This window comes from Hermetia illucens, chromosome 2, assembly GCF_905115235.1.
Source record: "Hermetia illucens chromosome 2, iHerIll2.2.curated.20191125, whole genome shotgun sequence".
Classification (NCBI taxonomy): domain Eukaryota; kingdom Metazoa; phylum Arthropoda; class Insecta; order Diptera; family Stratiomyidae; genus Hermetia; species Hermetia illucens.
In genome coordinates this window covers 2,259,262-2,275,778 of record NC_051850.1, presented here as the reverse complement: position 1 = coordinate 2,275,778, position 16,517 = coordinate 2,259,262, and the positions used below count along the sequence as shown (strand labels likewise).

Here is a 16,517-nt window from a genome sequence, read left to right as displayed (position 1 = left end):
CGTCGGGCTCTTCCTCCGCATCCAAGCCTTTCAGAAGGAAGGTTTGCACCTTCTCTTCCTTTGGAGTGTAGGTGAAGTGAGGAGCCTTCACTCGCTCGAGGACCTCCCGTGCTTTTTTATAATCTGCAATTTTATTGCATTTGACTTGGGCTCTCTCGGCCCCCGTCTTTTTAATAACAAAATTTGAGAGCCCCGCGCTCCTATTAAGTAGAGTGGCTAAATCTCTACCACCTAATTTATAAACATTAATGGGGGGCACCCTTTCCCCCTTTTCTTTATTTCGGGTGCTAATTGTATCCCCAGTCGGACCATTTTTTAAATTTTCACTCGTACTTGCATTATTTTTTAAATTTTCACTGGTACTTGCATTATTTTTAACATTATTTAACATTTTTTCTTGAGTTTTGTTTTTTTTCTTTAATTTTTTGGAAACATAGACCAAAAACTCACCCAATTTTCCATCTTCACTATTGCAACTTGCCTGGTTAGTATCCTCTTCTGGGACATTTCCCTCGCCACCGTTGTCGCCGACTCTCGTATCGTCTGCTTTGCTGCTTTCTATGTCCTCCATACGGACAGATTCGCCGTCGAGAACTTGTTCGCCCTCAAGGCAGCCCGGTTCTTCCATGATTGCAAAAGTAGTCGAAGATAGCTTAACCTTTTTTCTGGCTACCTTTGGAGACGGCGGGCCCGCCTCCCCAGCCATTAGCTGCTCTGTCAGCTTTTCATTTTTTTTTATCAATGTTGTCATTTGCTTTTTGAAATCTTCGAGCGTCTTCGCCAGCTCGCCATTTCTCCTTTCAAGATTGGCTATCCTCACTTTGGCTATTTTCAAGTCTGGATCCTCCTCGTTGCGGACTCCACGACCGATCCGAGTGCCCCTAGACCTTATGGTGGGGGGCCGGTCTGGTCCGCCACCCGCCGGCGGCTCACCGCTCATTCCCGCCAAGCCAAAAAAAACGAATGTTTTCTCAAAACTTTTTAAGGAAAAGTAACTTAGATAATAACTCAAAAGTAAATTAGTTTCGATTAAGTTTTAATTATGTATTATTAATTAAGTAATATAAATATCTTTTTATATTCTTGATAAAAGTTAATTTAATTTCAATTTTAAATTATTTTTATTAATAGTGAGTATAAGTCTCACATGACAGTATGGTAGGATCCAGCACAAGGTTTTGAACCTTTCCACCTTTCAATGTCAAAAAAAGACAGACAGACGAACAGGCAGATATCAACTCGATTCTAAGAAGGTTTTGTTTCGCAAAGGTAGAATAGAATAGAAAAGGTCTACATAGGACAGATGAAAGGCTCATCACGATGAGATTTCAAGGACACGTCAAGGAAGTGGGAGAGGGCGAAAGACGAGGAGCCAACACGGTATCAGCAGTGGGTATGCTTATTATCAAGGGATCAAAGGATATTCAGTAACAGCAAACAGCCTGGAATTAGTGCGACATGTAAATAAGGCTCATACATTAGACGCATGGGAGAGCCTAGAAATAATAAGGAGCGACCCGGAAAAGCTACTTAACACTGACGAAAGATACTGCCCATCAAGGTTCATCAGAATTATCGCCTAAAGACAGACCTCCAATTCAATTCATCTTTTGTGCCCACACTTCCTAATTAGTAATTGGACAAGTAGCCTAATTAGTCAAATCAATCTTTTTCTTTAGATTTTTGCAATATATTAATAACCTTTCGTGAAGGTTGCACGTCTATCTATAGATTTACGTTTACAATTCCTTCTATTTAACAAAATCTCCAGCCATGCATGAGAATGTCGCGGACAGAAACAAAATTGCTCTTCTGCTCACCTTTCTTTTCCGTGGATGAGACAAGAACTATCCCAATCGTCAGCCGGTGAACCCAACAACACAATTTTTGTATATTTGCCGTCTGACACCGTCTGTCGCGTGTCCCTCGATTCCGAACCAAATCTGTTTCAAAGCCCACCTTCTACCAATCTCTCTTCGTTTCCAGCACTCAGGTAAATTTATAACACCTATCCAAGCACTGTGTAAATAAAAGCTCATGCATGTGTTGGAGAAGCCAACGTTTTTCCAGAAGGTGGGATAATTTTATTCATACATAGGAGCCAGTACTTACCTACCACCTTTTGTCTTTCTCACTCACGGGGGTTGAACTTTATATGGGTGCCCCGCACGGCACATGGTCGAAGATAGAGTTGCGCGCCTAAGATCTCCTCAGGTGGGTAATCAAACTGTTTTGTTTTCAGGTAAGATTGGATTGGGAGTACGCCGCGCTGGTTAGGAGTTTCGAGCTCAAGCCCGCATCGAATGGGATCGAATTGACTTCGTGGTCTTTTGGGCACCTTCCTATCTTCTTTCCAAGAGTAGATTAAGTCAGTCAGGTGCTAAGCACCGAATCATACGGTCATCGATTTTATTAAACGCGTTCTCAGTCAATGTTTTGGATTTTTAAATTTTTTGAAAAAGAATTTCGAGATTTTTTCATAGAAAAGATTTTAAGATTTTAGTGGAAGCGTTGGGAGAGTTCAGTGATTTTATGTGAAATCTGACACTCAATTAATCTGATTTAGAAAATCAGCAAGGATTGGATTAGGTGAAATTTACAAGCACAATGAACCGGACTTTCCATTTTGCTATGTGAGGACAAATCGGAGAATTAATAAGTGAAAGTGATTGAGGGACGTTCTGCAGCGTGAATTTCCGGGTCGAAAACTACTAATCGGACTATTCATCTGGTGGAGTTCTCTTTTTTGATTCCTTTTGAGGATTATGGCTGGTAAGTTGAGTATAATGTGGTTATGACTTTCGCTATTATTATTTTTTGTGTCATAGTTTAACGAGAGTACAAAATCGAAAAGTGTCAGTTCCATAGTTTTAAACTTTTTGCCTCAAAACAATAGTGTTCCAGTGTCCCCGCCCCACTATTGAGCTCTACTTCAGTTTTGGATGAACTACGAAAATTATCAGAGATATTTGGGGCTGAATTATTGTAATGTAGCACGCACTTTCATACTCTTCATTGTATACAGTTATACTAGCCTTACCCAGTCCAAATCTCTATCCTCTTTTCTTCTTCTTTTTCTTCAGCCTTTGTCCCATTCACAAGCGGGGTCGGCTCGTCGTGATCGGTTTCGCCATTTGGCTCTATCGAATGCCTGATCTGGGTGCAATCTCGAGGCTTTTAAATCCCCATCCAGCGTATCAAGCCGCCGTTGTTTCGGCCTGCCGATTGGTCGTTTACCATCGACTTCGATTTTCAGACCAATCTTGGCAAGTGAATTCTTATTAGCACGAATTGCGTGACCATACCATCGAAGACGGCTCTCTCGCAACTTTTCCACGATCGGTGCAACCCCATAACGATCGCAGTTATCCTCATTTCGGATGTGATCAAAATGTGTCACGCCACTAGTCCAACTTAACATCTTCGTCTCCATTACGGCAAGACGCCGTTCATTGTCTTTTATAGTTGGTCAACACTCAGAACCATAGAGAGCGACAGGACATTGCGGTAAATTTTAGATTTGAGACATTCGTTGATACGTCGAACACAAAGAATACCAGTTGCGGAACGCCACTTCATCCAGGTTGCTTTAATGCGTGAATTAATTTCATAACGCAGTTCTCCATTGGCTGATAGCGTTGACCCGAGGTATTTAAATTGCTCAGTTCTGGACAGATCACTGCCGCTGACAGTGATTGTGCCTATTTCATGGGGATCGGTCTTCAAAAATTCAGTTGTGTTAAGATTCAATCTGAGACCGTGTTGCATGAGGCGATCATTCCATTTTTGGCTATCCTCTTTATCATTATCAAGGATATAATACCAAGCATCGAAGATCGATCTCTAGTAAGGTCCTCCTCCGATCATCTTAACTCTTATATTTGGCTGATCTGGGTGCAATCTCGAGGCTTTTAAATCCCCATCCAGCGTATCAAGCCGCCGTTGTTTCGGCCTGCCGATTGGTCGTTTACCATCGACTTCGATTTTCAGACCAATCTTGGCAAGTGAATTCTTATTAGCACGAATTGCGTGACCATACCATCGAAGACGCCTCTCTCGCAACTTTTCCACGATCGGTGCAACCCCATAACGATCGCAGTTATCCTCATTTCGGATGTGATCAAAATGTGTCACGCCACTAGTCCAACTTAACATCTTCGTCTCCATTACGGCAAGACGCCGTTCATTGTCTTTTATAGTTGGTCAACACTCAGAACCATAGAGAGCGACAGGACATTGCGGTAAATTTTAGATTTGAGACATTCGTTGATACGTCGAACACAAAGAATACCAGTTGCGGAACGCCACTTCATCCAGGTTGCTTTAATGCGTGAAGTAATTTCATAACGCAGTTCTCCATTGGCTGATAGCGTTGACCCGAGGTATTTAAATTGCTCAGTTCTGGACAGATCACTGCCGCTGACAGTGATTGTGCCTATTTCATGGGGATCGGTCTTCAAAAATTCAGTTGTGTTAAGATTCAATCTGAGACCGTGTTGCATGAGGCGATCATTCCATTTTTGGCTATCCTCTTTATCATTATCAAGGATATAATACCAAGCATCGAAGATCGATCTCTAGTAAGGTCCTCCTCCGATCATCTTAACTCTTATATTTGGCTTTCTAATTGTTGAATACTGTCCTCGTGCCATGTGTTCCTTTTGCCATCTTTTGCGATTGATCTTCAGTATTACTATTATCGTGCAGTGAGCTGGTACTATTAGACGACAGTTTCCTCTCTTAAGCATGAGAGTTACTTTGTTCCATTTTGGACTCATAATTCTGAGATGAGAATTGAATTATGTTACTTAATTCGGGGTGTATATGTATATATAGTTAAAAAACCATGGACCCTCTTCCCGCCCAACCGGACCGAGGGGCGACCAACCTAAGGATGGGCTGAAGGCAACATCCAAAGGCTCGTATCACAGCGATGATCCGTTTTAACGCTGCATTGCTACATTCCGATTGTCGCAAACACTTCAGCCAATGACGCGGTGGTCCTACACTGCAGAGACATGGATCTTGAATCGAAGACAGTGCGGATCAAGACTGAAACCCATTAGGTCAGATTGTTACCGGACAGGACTCTTCAGACTCTAGCACAGGTTGCAAGGATCTCCATGTAGAGTCCAGCCCTAAGAGCGGGCATTTTCAGCGCTTTAAGTAAGTTCTCCGGGACTAATCCCGTCGCTGAAATTACCACTGGGACTACTTCCATCTTTTGTTGTCTCCAAGTCTGCTTCATATCGTCTGCCAAGGGGCCGTAGTTCCGGATTTTTTCGTGCTGTTTTTCAACAGTGTTCCGGTCCAACGATACGACTACATCGATTATGAAGCACGCTCGTTCTTCCTTCAGAAGAAGAACTAGATCGGGTCTGTTATGGTTATCACTGTGGTCGGTGGCAGTAGTGTGATCCCACAGTAGTTTGACTCGGTTCATTTTCCAAGATCCTCTGCAGAATATACTTATAGTAAGGATGGTAGGTTGCCACTAAGTTATACTTCAACGCAAGGTTTTGATGGAGAATCTTGCAGACGGAGATATGACGATTGGTGTACTCGGTACTGCTCAACATTCTGCACGCAGATCTTATGTGCTGGATAGTCTCCTCTTCACAGTTGCATAACCTACAACTGATGGCGGGAATGGCGAAGGTCTTGATTGCCATGATTTTATTTTTCCCGTACAGCTCAGTTTTAAGGACAACACTTGTAGTAACCCCGAATGTGATATGGAGTCAAAGACTGATTTATAATCGATGTAGGCTGTCGAGATATTTCGTTTCTGATTTACAGCGACCGTATCGATTATAAGCTGTTCTTTGCAGCCTCGGGAGCCTTTTGCGTATCCTTTTTGCTCCTTAGCTATCAATTAATGAACATCAAGATGTTTTGAGATGTTCGCGCACAGAACTGAAGTGAAGACCTTGTAGATGGTAGGAAGACAAGTAATTGGTCAACATTTTGAAGGGCAAGAGGCACCCTGTTCCTTGGGGATGAGGAAAGTTATCCCCTTGGTGAAAAATAATAATAATAATCGTTGGCGCAACATCCATATTGGATCAGGGCCTTGAAGTGTGTTAGAGCACTTCATTCAAGACCGAAACGGTACACAACAGTATACTGTAGGAGGCAATGTGGTCAGCATTGCGCTCGACCGAGATTATTACTCTGATTTGACTCAGGTACTCATTCACAGCTGAGTCGACTGGTATCCGACGTCAAATCACGATACATTGGTGGAAAATGGTGGAACGAAATCAGGATCGGCAATCATCTGATTAAATTGATTTACCAATATCCTGTGAGTGCTCTTGAACCGCTTCAGCCAGAAGTTCTGAATCTTGTCAACTCCTGGTGCCTTCCAGTTACCTGCCTTGTCAAGGGCTGCTTCTATGTCAACTTCAGTTACGTCAGGCATGGTCATTTCGAGGAGGGCCTTGCATGAATGCATAAGGTGTGGGAGCCACGCTGCTTCTAAATTGCAACGGCTGAATTCGCTCCAAATATTTCTCCAGAAGTTTTCTGTCTGATCCAGATCGAGGTTACTTTCCCTACCTGAGTTGGTAAGATTTTTGTAGAATCCCCGTTGGTTCTGGAAGAACAAGGTGTTGTCTGTCCTTCGCTGAAAGCTTTTTTGATACCTACGGATGCGATTGGAGCATACCGCAAGTTTCTGCTTCAGCACCTCGAGGATTTCTTTGATTGGGATATCATTGGACAGATGGTAGTTTCCAATGATGTTCGCAACGTATCTGTGCACTCTTGAAGATGGATTTCCAAGGAGTGCTTACGTGACACGACCAATCTCCTTTCTCAACTTTTCGACTCTTTTGTTGAGTCGAAATACCCAGAACGGTAAAGTCCTTCTGCGCATACCTCTGTTATTCGCTCTAAGATGTTGATTATGGAGACGAATGACCGTGGCAGCTGCAACGTAGATCAGGCTTTGAACCTCTGTAGCAGTAATCTCGCTAGCCAAACGATCAGCCAAAATTCTGTCAACGGCAGTAATGATGTTAGTAGTTGCCGAAGTAAACTTCAGTTTTGGGATCTTTGGCCTAGCGTCTGGGAGAATCTCAGCATACTCTGTGAATGCAACCTGGAATGCGGTCAAAGCCTCATTATAAATTGGGTCGACATCTTCAGTCACTAAGCTTCTCCTGATTACAGGGTTCATGGAGTGCCTTATAAGTGGAGTATTCGTATTGCTCCTTTGTTCAGTCCAGTAAGTTGGTGACTCCAGACCGAGCTCAAGTGAAACCTCTTGGAATATTTGTTGCCTAGTTGGTAGGGCAACTCGATTATTTTTCACTATCACCCGGTATTGATTGACAACGTTCTGCTCCGGAACATGACTTAGTTCCGGGAAGCGGGTTATGAACACGTCATGGAGTCGGTGTCTGTACCCTGATGGATTCCGTTCCAAATCCGTGACACGGTAATAGGCGCGGACGATAAATTCGTTAAGTTGGTTCGTCCAAACCATACGATGCCTAGGTCTCCCGTCCCTGGTGGTTGACGGCATAACCGCCACAACTTCCAAGGGCGAAGAGCCGCTCTGGTGTTGTTGAACGACCCTTAACCATGTTGGGTACTGTCTTCGTGTCCCTGGGGTCCCATCAAAACAATTTGAAAAATTATCCCCAATTTTGTTCCCACGAGTGTTGGGGAGGCAATCAGAATTGCCCCAATGTTGCAGTGTCCCATGGTTACCTCCAAAGGCAGGGAAGGTATTTGGAGGGGAGCCGCTGAAATACAGTGTAACGTCACTGCAATTCATTCGATAGTCCGCGTCGATCCCTTCACCCCGGATTACGGATTTGTTAAGGAGGTTTACTCCCCTTGAAAGGTAAGAATCGGTAAGGGAGGACGAACACAAAAGGAGACGTTCTGCTTGTCGGCGGCTACTTATTTACAAGGTTAACTTGCGATATTCGTAGCTGACCCGGTGGGTCATGTCATTATCCGCAACCCATGACACGCGCCTGGTCGCATGCAGCTCTGCGTTTGCAACTCAGGTGAGGATAAACCTGGTATGCGAGGTATATATATATATCATTGTCATTTGGTAATGTAAATGGCATTCATATTAGCTCCTCTGGACTCTTTGGTGGAGCAAAGGACATCCAGTTTTCATTTTTTAATGGAATTGTTTGTCTTGTCCGACTTTTAATGAGGCAGTGCTTCAGTTTCCTTGCCATTTCATTTAATGCTATAGACCCCTACAGCAGAAGTTACCAATTCTAACTGGCTCATTAGATCACTCCAGAGGTCTGATGTGCACTCTTTCCGAAGTCACTATGAAGTTTTTCAAAACCTCGGGTCTTGTTGAAATAATAAATTGTCTATCCTAGTTAAAAAATAATTATCATGTTGTCAAGTTTTTGTCGTTCTTGTTTATCATCTGACTTTTTGTCTATTGAAAAGTGAATGTTTAATGGCGCGTTCAATCGAGTGATCCTATATATAAAAAAACTGTCCATTATGCAGCGGAAGCTCCAGGAATTATTGAAACGTAACCTGTCGTTTTGTTCATATGTGGATGCCTGGAGATCGCCATGGAAAATGTCCTCGAGTGGCTACTTTCATTATCAATGGCGCAACAACTGGTACCCGGTCTAGGTTTGCCTTAGTAAGGTACTCCTGACACCCCAGTTTTGCGCCGCGGTCTACCAATTCGATATCCCTAAAAGCTGTCTCACCTACGCCATCGCTCCATCTCAGACCGGGTCTACTTCGGCTTCTTTTTCTACCATAGATATTGTCCCTATAGATTTTCTGAAATCAGAAAGAAACCAGGTCTCTGAAGAATATATAAGGACTGCCAAGGTCGTTGTCTTGTACAGTAAGAGCTTTGACCCTATGGTCAGACATTCCGAGCGAAACCAGGGTTTCGGCTAGCTGTTGAGCAGCATTCGGTCTGTACGGGGAGCGCGCTCCATTAGAAAATGCGCAAATCGTTACTCCGTTTTGGTTGCCGGGTTCATTGTTGTAAAATCCATCCTATCCCAGGCTCCTTTCGTGGCTTCGTAACGTCGCTTTTCCGTGTAGGGTAATCAGCCCTATCCAAACTGGAAGACCAGTTGGTACAATTTTTCCCGTTTTTAGGCTCGGGAGACTCGCCTTTATCTGTCTCCGTCTGCAGTTTTTCATTAAAACTCCCAGTTTTTACCACGTGGAGGTGGAGATAGGTTTGGCAGTAGAGCTGTTGGTTTAGCAGGCGTTTCTAAGGTTTAATGCTCCATTGTGGTTACCAATTCACGTTTCGCCCTGGAACCTATGCACCCTTTGACCACCTGGATGTCTCTCTCGGGAGTGGACATTGCCACGGAGGCTTCCTGTTATTGGTCCGAGATCGGGTTCTCTTCGATGTCGTCGGTCATCACGTAAGCAGGTTTGAACCCATCGATGCATATTGTAATGATACGTCAGGCAACTTCCACCTTAAAAAAACTTATCCGTTCTACTAATTACCCGATATGGGCCCTGGCCCGGATGTTAGAGTATTTTTTTTGGACCATCGTTACGGATGAAGACGTGATTTGCTATCGCTAGGTCTTTGAATATGAAGATTCTTTTGCTGTTATATTGACTGCACGTGACATTTGGAAATGCTGTCTCAGCTCGTTGGCAAAATTAGACTTGTATACCTGTTCGTTGTTAGACTGTCAGTAAAAAAATTCGCCTGGGAGGCCTAATCGCCGACCCTACACCATTTCTGCTGTAGTTACACCGAGGTCTTCCTTCCAAGCTGTGCGAATGCCTAGTAGTACGACAGGTAATGCTTCCCTCCAGCGGCTACAGTAACATCGTATTCCCGCTTCGAGTTGACGGTGAAAACGCTCAAACATGACATTAACCGCCGAGTAGTATGCTGTAGTCCTGATGCGGATTGCACCAGTTAGGTTGCTGAGTTCTTCAAACAACCTCTAAACAAACTGTCTTCCTTGATCCGTGATCCGAAGTAGTATGCCGAACCTGGAGATCCATGTGTCAAGGAAAACTCTGGCGATTGTGATGGCTTCTTGATCGAGGATTAGGGCTACTTCCGGCCAACGTGAGAAACGGTCTACCATGGTCAGGCAGTGGCGTTGCCTCTCACAATAAGGTATAACGATTAGATCCAGATGAGCGTGCTCGAATCTAGATGATGGTGGCGCAAAGGTCCAATTGGTCACATGACGACCCACTTTTGATCGCTAACAATTATTGCAATCACGCGGCCAATTTCTGCAATCAGTTTTGATAGATGGCCAAATATACCTTTGTGTTACCAGTTTAACGGTGGCGTTTGTTGCTGAGTGAGATAAGTAGTGTAAGTTGTTGAAAACAGTTTTTCGGAATGGGTGAGTGATGTAAGGTCGGATGATACCGGTAGACACATAAAACCATAGCTTGCAACTGATCCCCGAAACCTGAAATTGCTTTAGTCGAAGCTCTGTGTTTCTTTGTTGTAGAATTTCGACCTCTTCGTCCGCGGACTGAGGAGCTGCAAGCTTTGCATAATTGATAATTGATAGCAACTTCTCGATGCGCGATATTGGGTCAGAGACAAAGTTATCACAATCGGATACGTCCTGGTCATCGATGGTAATCTAAATGCCCAATTTAATCTAAATGGCAAAATTGACGTGACGATCACTCGTTCTTTTTGTGGAAGGTGAAGGTTAGCGGCTTACGATCCGTAACTCCTTTGCCTCACCCATATGATGAAACTGTTTTATCGTTAGGTACATAGCCAGGAGTCCGGTCGTAGGCTCAGCATTTATTTTTCACTAGACTGAGTTTTCTAGAAAAGAAAGCCAAAGGCCAGCAATAGCTAATCCGCTGTTGGAGGACTAATCCAATCTCAAAGTGAGATGCATCGCAGAAAATGGCTAAAGGTGCGTCAGATTTTGGATGTGCAAGCAGCGTTGTCCGTTCCAGTGCAGTTTTGGAAGATTCAAAGGCTGTGGGTAGAATCGCTGGTGCAGTTCATTGGTGAATTTCCTTTAATTTTACCGCAAAGAATCTCGTTGAGCGGTGCCTGTACTGTTGCTGCTCTAGGTATGAACCTTCTGTAAAAATTTAACATATTCTAGGATGCTCCAAACTGCTTCATGTTGGTCGGTTGCGGGTATGATTGGATCGCTTTGACTTCGATTCAGTCATCTCCTTTGAGACAAGGTATCCCAAGAAATTGACATCGTGCAGACCAAAAACGTATTTGCTTGAATTGACGTCTAGTCCATATTGTTTCAACCTTTGGAACAGAGTTCTTAAGTGGCTGCCGTGCTTTTCACGTGAAGATGAAGCAAATAATATGTCATTGATGTAGGTATTACAAAAATCCAAACCTCTCAAAGCCTCGTCGATGATTCGTTGGAACGTTTGCGCTCCATTCCGTAGGCCAAATGTCATCAACGGAAACTCGTAAAGGTTGAACGGTGTTGTGATGGCAGCCTTTGGTATGTCTTCTTCAGCTACCTGGATCTGGTTAAATGCTTTTACCAGGCTTATTGTTGAAAAGGCAGTTTTACCACTGAGCGTTTGGGTGAAATCGTGGATATGTCGAACTGGGTACTTGTCAGCGCGTTGAATGCGCGATAATCTCCGCACGGTCTCCACTAGTTATTCTTTTTAGGCACCATATGCAAGGGTGCAGCCTACGGACTATTTGATGTATGCACCAATTCTAGTTGGACCATGGTATCGAATTCCTTTTTCGCGATATTCAGTTTCTCCCAAGCTAATCCTCTGAGTTTGAAAGCAGCAGGTGATCCTGGCGTTGTGATTATATGATGCTTAGTTCGGTGACACGCCATTTTTCCAGTTCCCTCCGGACGAGTTGGATGTCTGGAGTTCCTTGCTAAGGCCTAGACCGGATACCGGTTGCTGCACCGTTGATGATGATGATTCCATTAAAAATTGTCCAGCCTGGTGTCGGAGAGGCTGTTGAGCTAGTTTTTGAGGCCGTAATATTTCTATCAATCACCTCCCAATGTACTATACCTGGCAGTCGCACCAAATGCAAATCATAGTCTTTTTTGGATGAAGCTCCTGCCTGACTCTTGGCTTTGGTGTTATTCCTGATTCCTTTAAGTTCCATCACGATTCGATACAAGAACCGTTGCTTGGGTCCTGAAGGTGCCAAGATATTGAGAGCCAATGTGAAGGCGCCTTTCTTTGCTCTTTTCGTAGACTTTATAAGGCACCCATTTTTCTAATTTTTCGGCAAGTAAAGGGAGTAAAGGGTGGTTGGGCAGTTTTACATGTTAGCGTATTTTTTCGGCTGATCTCCTACAAACGTGTTCTCAGACGATTTTCCTCGAATACTCAAGGTTGTCCGGCACGGAACTTGCTGCTTAGGTGAAAGCCACATTTTTGAATTTTGTGAGCCATTCCCGCTCCGCTGACTCGCCTATGATGTCATCTCCGTAAACGTCACAAAAAATTCCTGAGGTGCGACAGCAGATTTTTGACCTCGTTAGAGGTCGGAAATCATAATTTCTTGCCGCTAAATACTATGTTTCTTGTTCTATCAAATAATGAAAAAGTCCTTACTCAAAACAAAAAAAAAAAACGAATAAAAACCACAATTTTATTTAGCAGAACTAGTTCTTTCGAGTGACTGCAAACCCAACCCCATAAACATACATATATGTATGTCTTGTGTGAGCATATGGTCAAAATTAAATTTGCTCGGCTTAAAGAACTCCTTGCACCTTCGAGGGCTTTTAGGATAACGTCACCGGAGGAATGTGTTAATCCAGATATTACGCGAGATGCTAAACTTAAAAATCCAATGCCTAACTTTTCAAGAAAAACAAAGTATTTGCCTTGGGTGGAACCTTGACACCTCCCTACCATTATTCCACCAGTTCACTACTCCTCTCCACTTGCTGCAGGAGGAGTTAGCGAGGCTTAGCTTCTCCAGTTTCAAAGTCTCCAGTCACAAAGATGCGGAGACAGATTATATATTATACATCACCAGCTTAACCGACGTATAAACCCGAACTATCAGCTCGACTTCAGACCACCTATCTGGGGACCGGGTAAGGACTAGCGTAGTTTGTACCAGTGAAGTGGTTCGAATTCTAAGTAGAGACCCTTACGTTTTACAACATTAAATGACAATTTCAAATTATCGTGTTAGTATGTAAATATATACGCTGAGGTGGTCTTAAATTCACCGATCATGCACGCTGGAATTCAGTGTGGTAGGTTCTAATTCAGCGGAAAATATAGACTTCTTTAGAGGATTTCAAGGGGCTCTGTTGAGAAAGTAGAAGCACGACTAGAAAGCCCTCCTTATGGAAATATTGTGGTAAAGTCTACTTTCTGCTAACCAACGAACTATTTTCCACTTCGCCGCGATGAGTATTCATCAAATAAGATGGCTCAAGCAACGGTGAAAAACCCCTTTCGGACTTCTTGTTCTAGAACTCTACGACGTAGTCTGGAGGAGCTGAACTCTTCACTTAAGGGATTTTCAATAGATTTGAAACCGATAGGCAATATTGAAGCCATTAATAACCGTGGCTCCTAGAATTGTGGCGAGGTAGGGCAGCGCCTTCTATTTTTTGGATAGAGTATGCCGAATTTTATTAAGACCCTATTTTCATGCTAAAAGAATTAGGAAAAAAGGATTTTGCTTTTTTCAGAAACGCAATGGTTGTAACACGACAAGTGAAAACCGCATCTCACCCATAACCTTCCTTCCCAGAATCTCATCAATATCCTCTTCTTTTTTTTCTTCAGCCTTTGTCCCGTTCACAAGCGGGGTCGGCTCGTCGTGATCGGCTTCGCCATTTGGTTCTATCGAATGCCTGATCTGTTTGCAATCTCGAGGCTTTCAAATCCCCATCCATCGTATCAAGCCACCGTTGCTTAGGTCCGCCTTTTGGTCGTTTACCATCGATTTCGATGTTCAGACCAATCTTGGCAAGTGAATTCTCGTTTGCACGAATTGCGTGACCATACCATCGAAGACGCTTCTCTCGCAACTTTTCCACGATCGGTGCAACCCCATAACGATCGCGGATATCCTCATTTCGGATGTGATCTAAACGTGTGACTAGTGTCCAACGTAGCATCTTCGTCTCCATTACCGCAAGACGCCGTTCATTGTCTTTTATGGTCGGCCAACACTCAGAACCATAGAGAGCGACTGGACGGACGACATTGCGGTAAATTTTTGATTTGAGACGTTCGTTGATACGTCGTCTCATCAATATCCTGACATTGGGAAACCATTTAATTCAACACCCCCACTTATTACATCAAGAAGAGCGACGCTTTTGGATCTAAGGTCGTTGTATATAAGACTGCAATAATATCAAACGGTCAGAGTTACTTTCGGGAAGGAGAAGTGGCAATGCTGCCAACCTTTTTTAAGGGCCCTAACCCAAACCATACCACGTACAATCAAGTCGTTACGATTCGCGTTTTGTTTTAATCCATTCAATGCTCGTCTCTTTGACAAAACTCCAACCAATTTCCTTAATAGCTCTTAAGTTTACGAATTCATTTTCACAAGTGTACCACAAGGACATGATTTTATCAACTCCACACTCCTAATTTGTTGTAATATTTCAATTAACTACACGAAAACGTAAATTGCATTCAAATAGTAGAACGGACGTCCGCTCTGAAGCTTCCACAAGGTTTCCACCTTCACCCTCTATTCAATTGTTTACACACTTCCTTCCTCCTTTGCTGGTGGCAAAAAAGAAACGAAAAGAAAATGTTAAATGTTCCCACGTCGAAATATCGTATTATGTATATTATCTAATAAGGAGACAGGGAGGACTTGACTATGTGGGGGGCCTGATGAGGGTTGTTTTCATTAGAGGACTGAGCACTTGTTTGACTATCACCTACACGTAATTGTGCCTTATGACACAATGTCACTCCAATCTTTTAATGCCAAGAACATTAAATCGATATGTGACAATTAGTGAAATAGCGATCAGGATAAGATAAGGACATAAGCTTTCTCGTTATTTGCTTTTGGAGTTTTGTCAATCTTTTTTTTTTTGAGGTAATAAAATTTGGAGTATTTTGATGTGTGAAATTTTTCTATTAATGGGGCTTAGGTCTGGCGTATAGCAATTAGATTTGTGGCTTATTTAATTATTATGATTCGACTTACTGGGGTTGATGTGATGTGGCTCTATCTCCTGGTATTTAGAGCAAATCAGATGGCATAGATATATCACGCTTTTTGGAAAGTTTTCGCAGACTAACTTCCAGAAACTGAATTTACGTCTAGAACTTCACAAAAGAGTTTGGATTGAGTTCTAAGGATGAGTTCTAGAAATGCGTTTAAGATATATCATCATCATTAACGGCGCAACAACCGGTATCCGGTCTAGGTCTGTCTTAATAAGGAACTCCAGAAATCCCGGTTTTGCGCCGAGGTCCGCCAATTCGATATCCCTAAAAGCTGCCTGGCGTCCTGGCCTACGCCATCGCTCCATCTTAGGCAGGGTCTGCCTCGTCTTCTTTTTCTTTTTCTACCATAGATATTGTCCTTATAGATTTTCCGAGTGGGATCGTCCTCATCCATATGGATTAAGTGACCCGCCCACCGTAACCTATCGAGCCGGATTTTATCCACAATCGGACGGTCATGGTATCGCTCATAGATTTCGTCATTGTGTAGGCTACGGAATCGTCCGTCCTCATGTAGGGGGCCAAAAATTCTTCGGAGGATTCTTCTCTCGAACGCGGCCAAGAGTTCGCAATTTTTCTTGCTAAGAACCCAAGTTTCCGAGGAATAAATGACGACTGGCAAGATCATAGTCTTGTACACTAAGAGCTTTGACCCTATGGTGAGACGTTTCGAGCGGAACAGTGTTTGTAAGCTGAAATAGGCTCTGTTGGCTGACAACAACCTTGCGCGGATTTCATCATCGTAGCTGTTATCGGTTGTGATTTTCGACCCTAGGTAGGAGAAATTGACAACGGTCTCAAAGTTGTATTCTCCTCATTGATGTGCAGCCCAAGATCTCGCGCCAATAATCGCCTGCTCGATCTGGATGAAGGCAGTTTGTATGTCTCGGGTGGTTCTTCCCATGATGTCGATATCGTCAGCATACGCCAGTAGTTGTGTGGACTTAAATAGGATCGCACCTCTTGCATTTACATCAGCATCACGGATCACTTTCTCGAGGGCCAGGTCAAAGAGGGCGCATGATAGGGCATCCCCTTGTCGTAGACCGTTTTTGATGTCGAATGGTCTTGAGAGTGATCCTGCTGCTTGTATCTGGCCTCACACATTGGTCAGGGTCAGCCTAGTCAGTCTTATTAATTTCGCCGGGATACCGAATTCTCTCATAGCCGTGTACAGTTTTACCCTGGCTATGCTATCACAGGCGGCTTTAAAGTCGATGAATAGATGGTGCAACTGTTGTCCATATTCCAACAGTTTTTCCATCACTTGCCGCAGAGAGAAAATTTGATCTGTTGCTGATTTGCCTGGAGTGAAGCCTCTTTGGTATGGGCCAATGATGTTCTGGGCGTATGGG

The 16,517-nt window shown here is 43.5% G+C and overlaps 1 protein-coding gene across 1 annotated transcript in view; it reads left to right on the top strand.

The window, feature by feature from the left end:
* The first annotated feature begins 2,393 nt into the window (after positions 1-2,393).
* The window catches only part of LOC119649242 (zinc finger protein sens), a 62,720-nt gene continuing 48,596 nt past the window's right edge, over positions 2,394-16,517 (top strand). Inside the window, exon 1 of the mRNA XM_038051308.1 lies at positions 2,394-2,772. Coding sequence (XP_037907236.1) covers positions 2,766-2,772 — 7 coding nt within the window. The 5' untranslated portion in view covers positions 2,394-2,765. The remainder of the gene's footprint in view (positions 2,773-16,517) is intronic.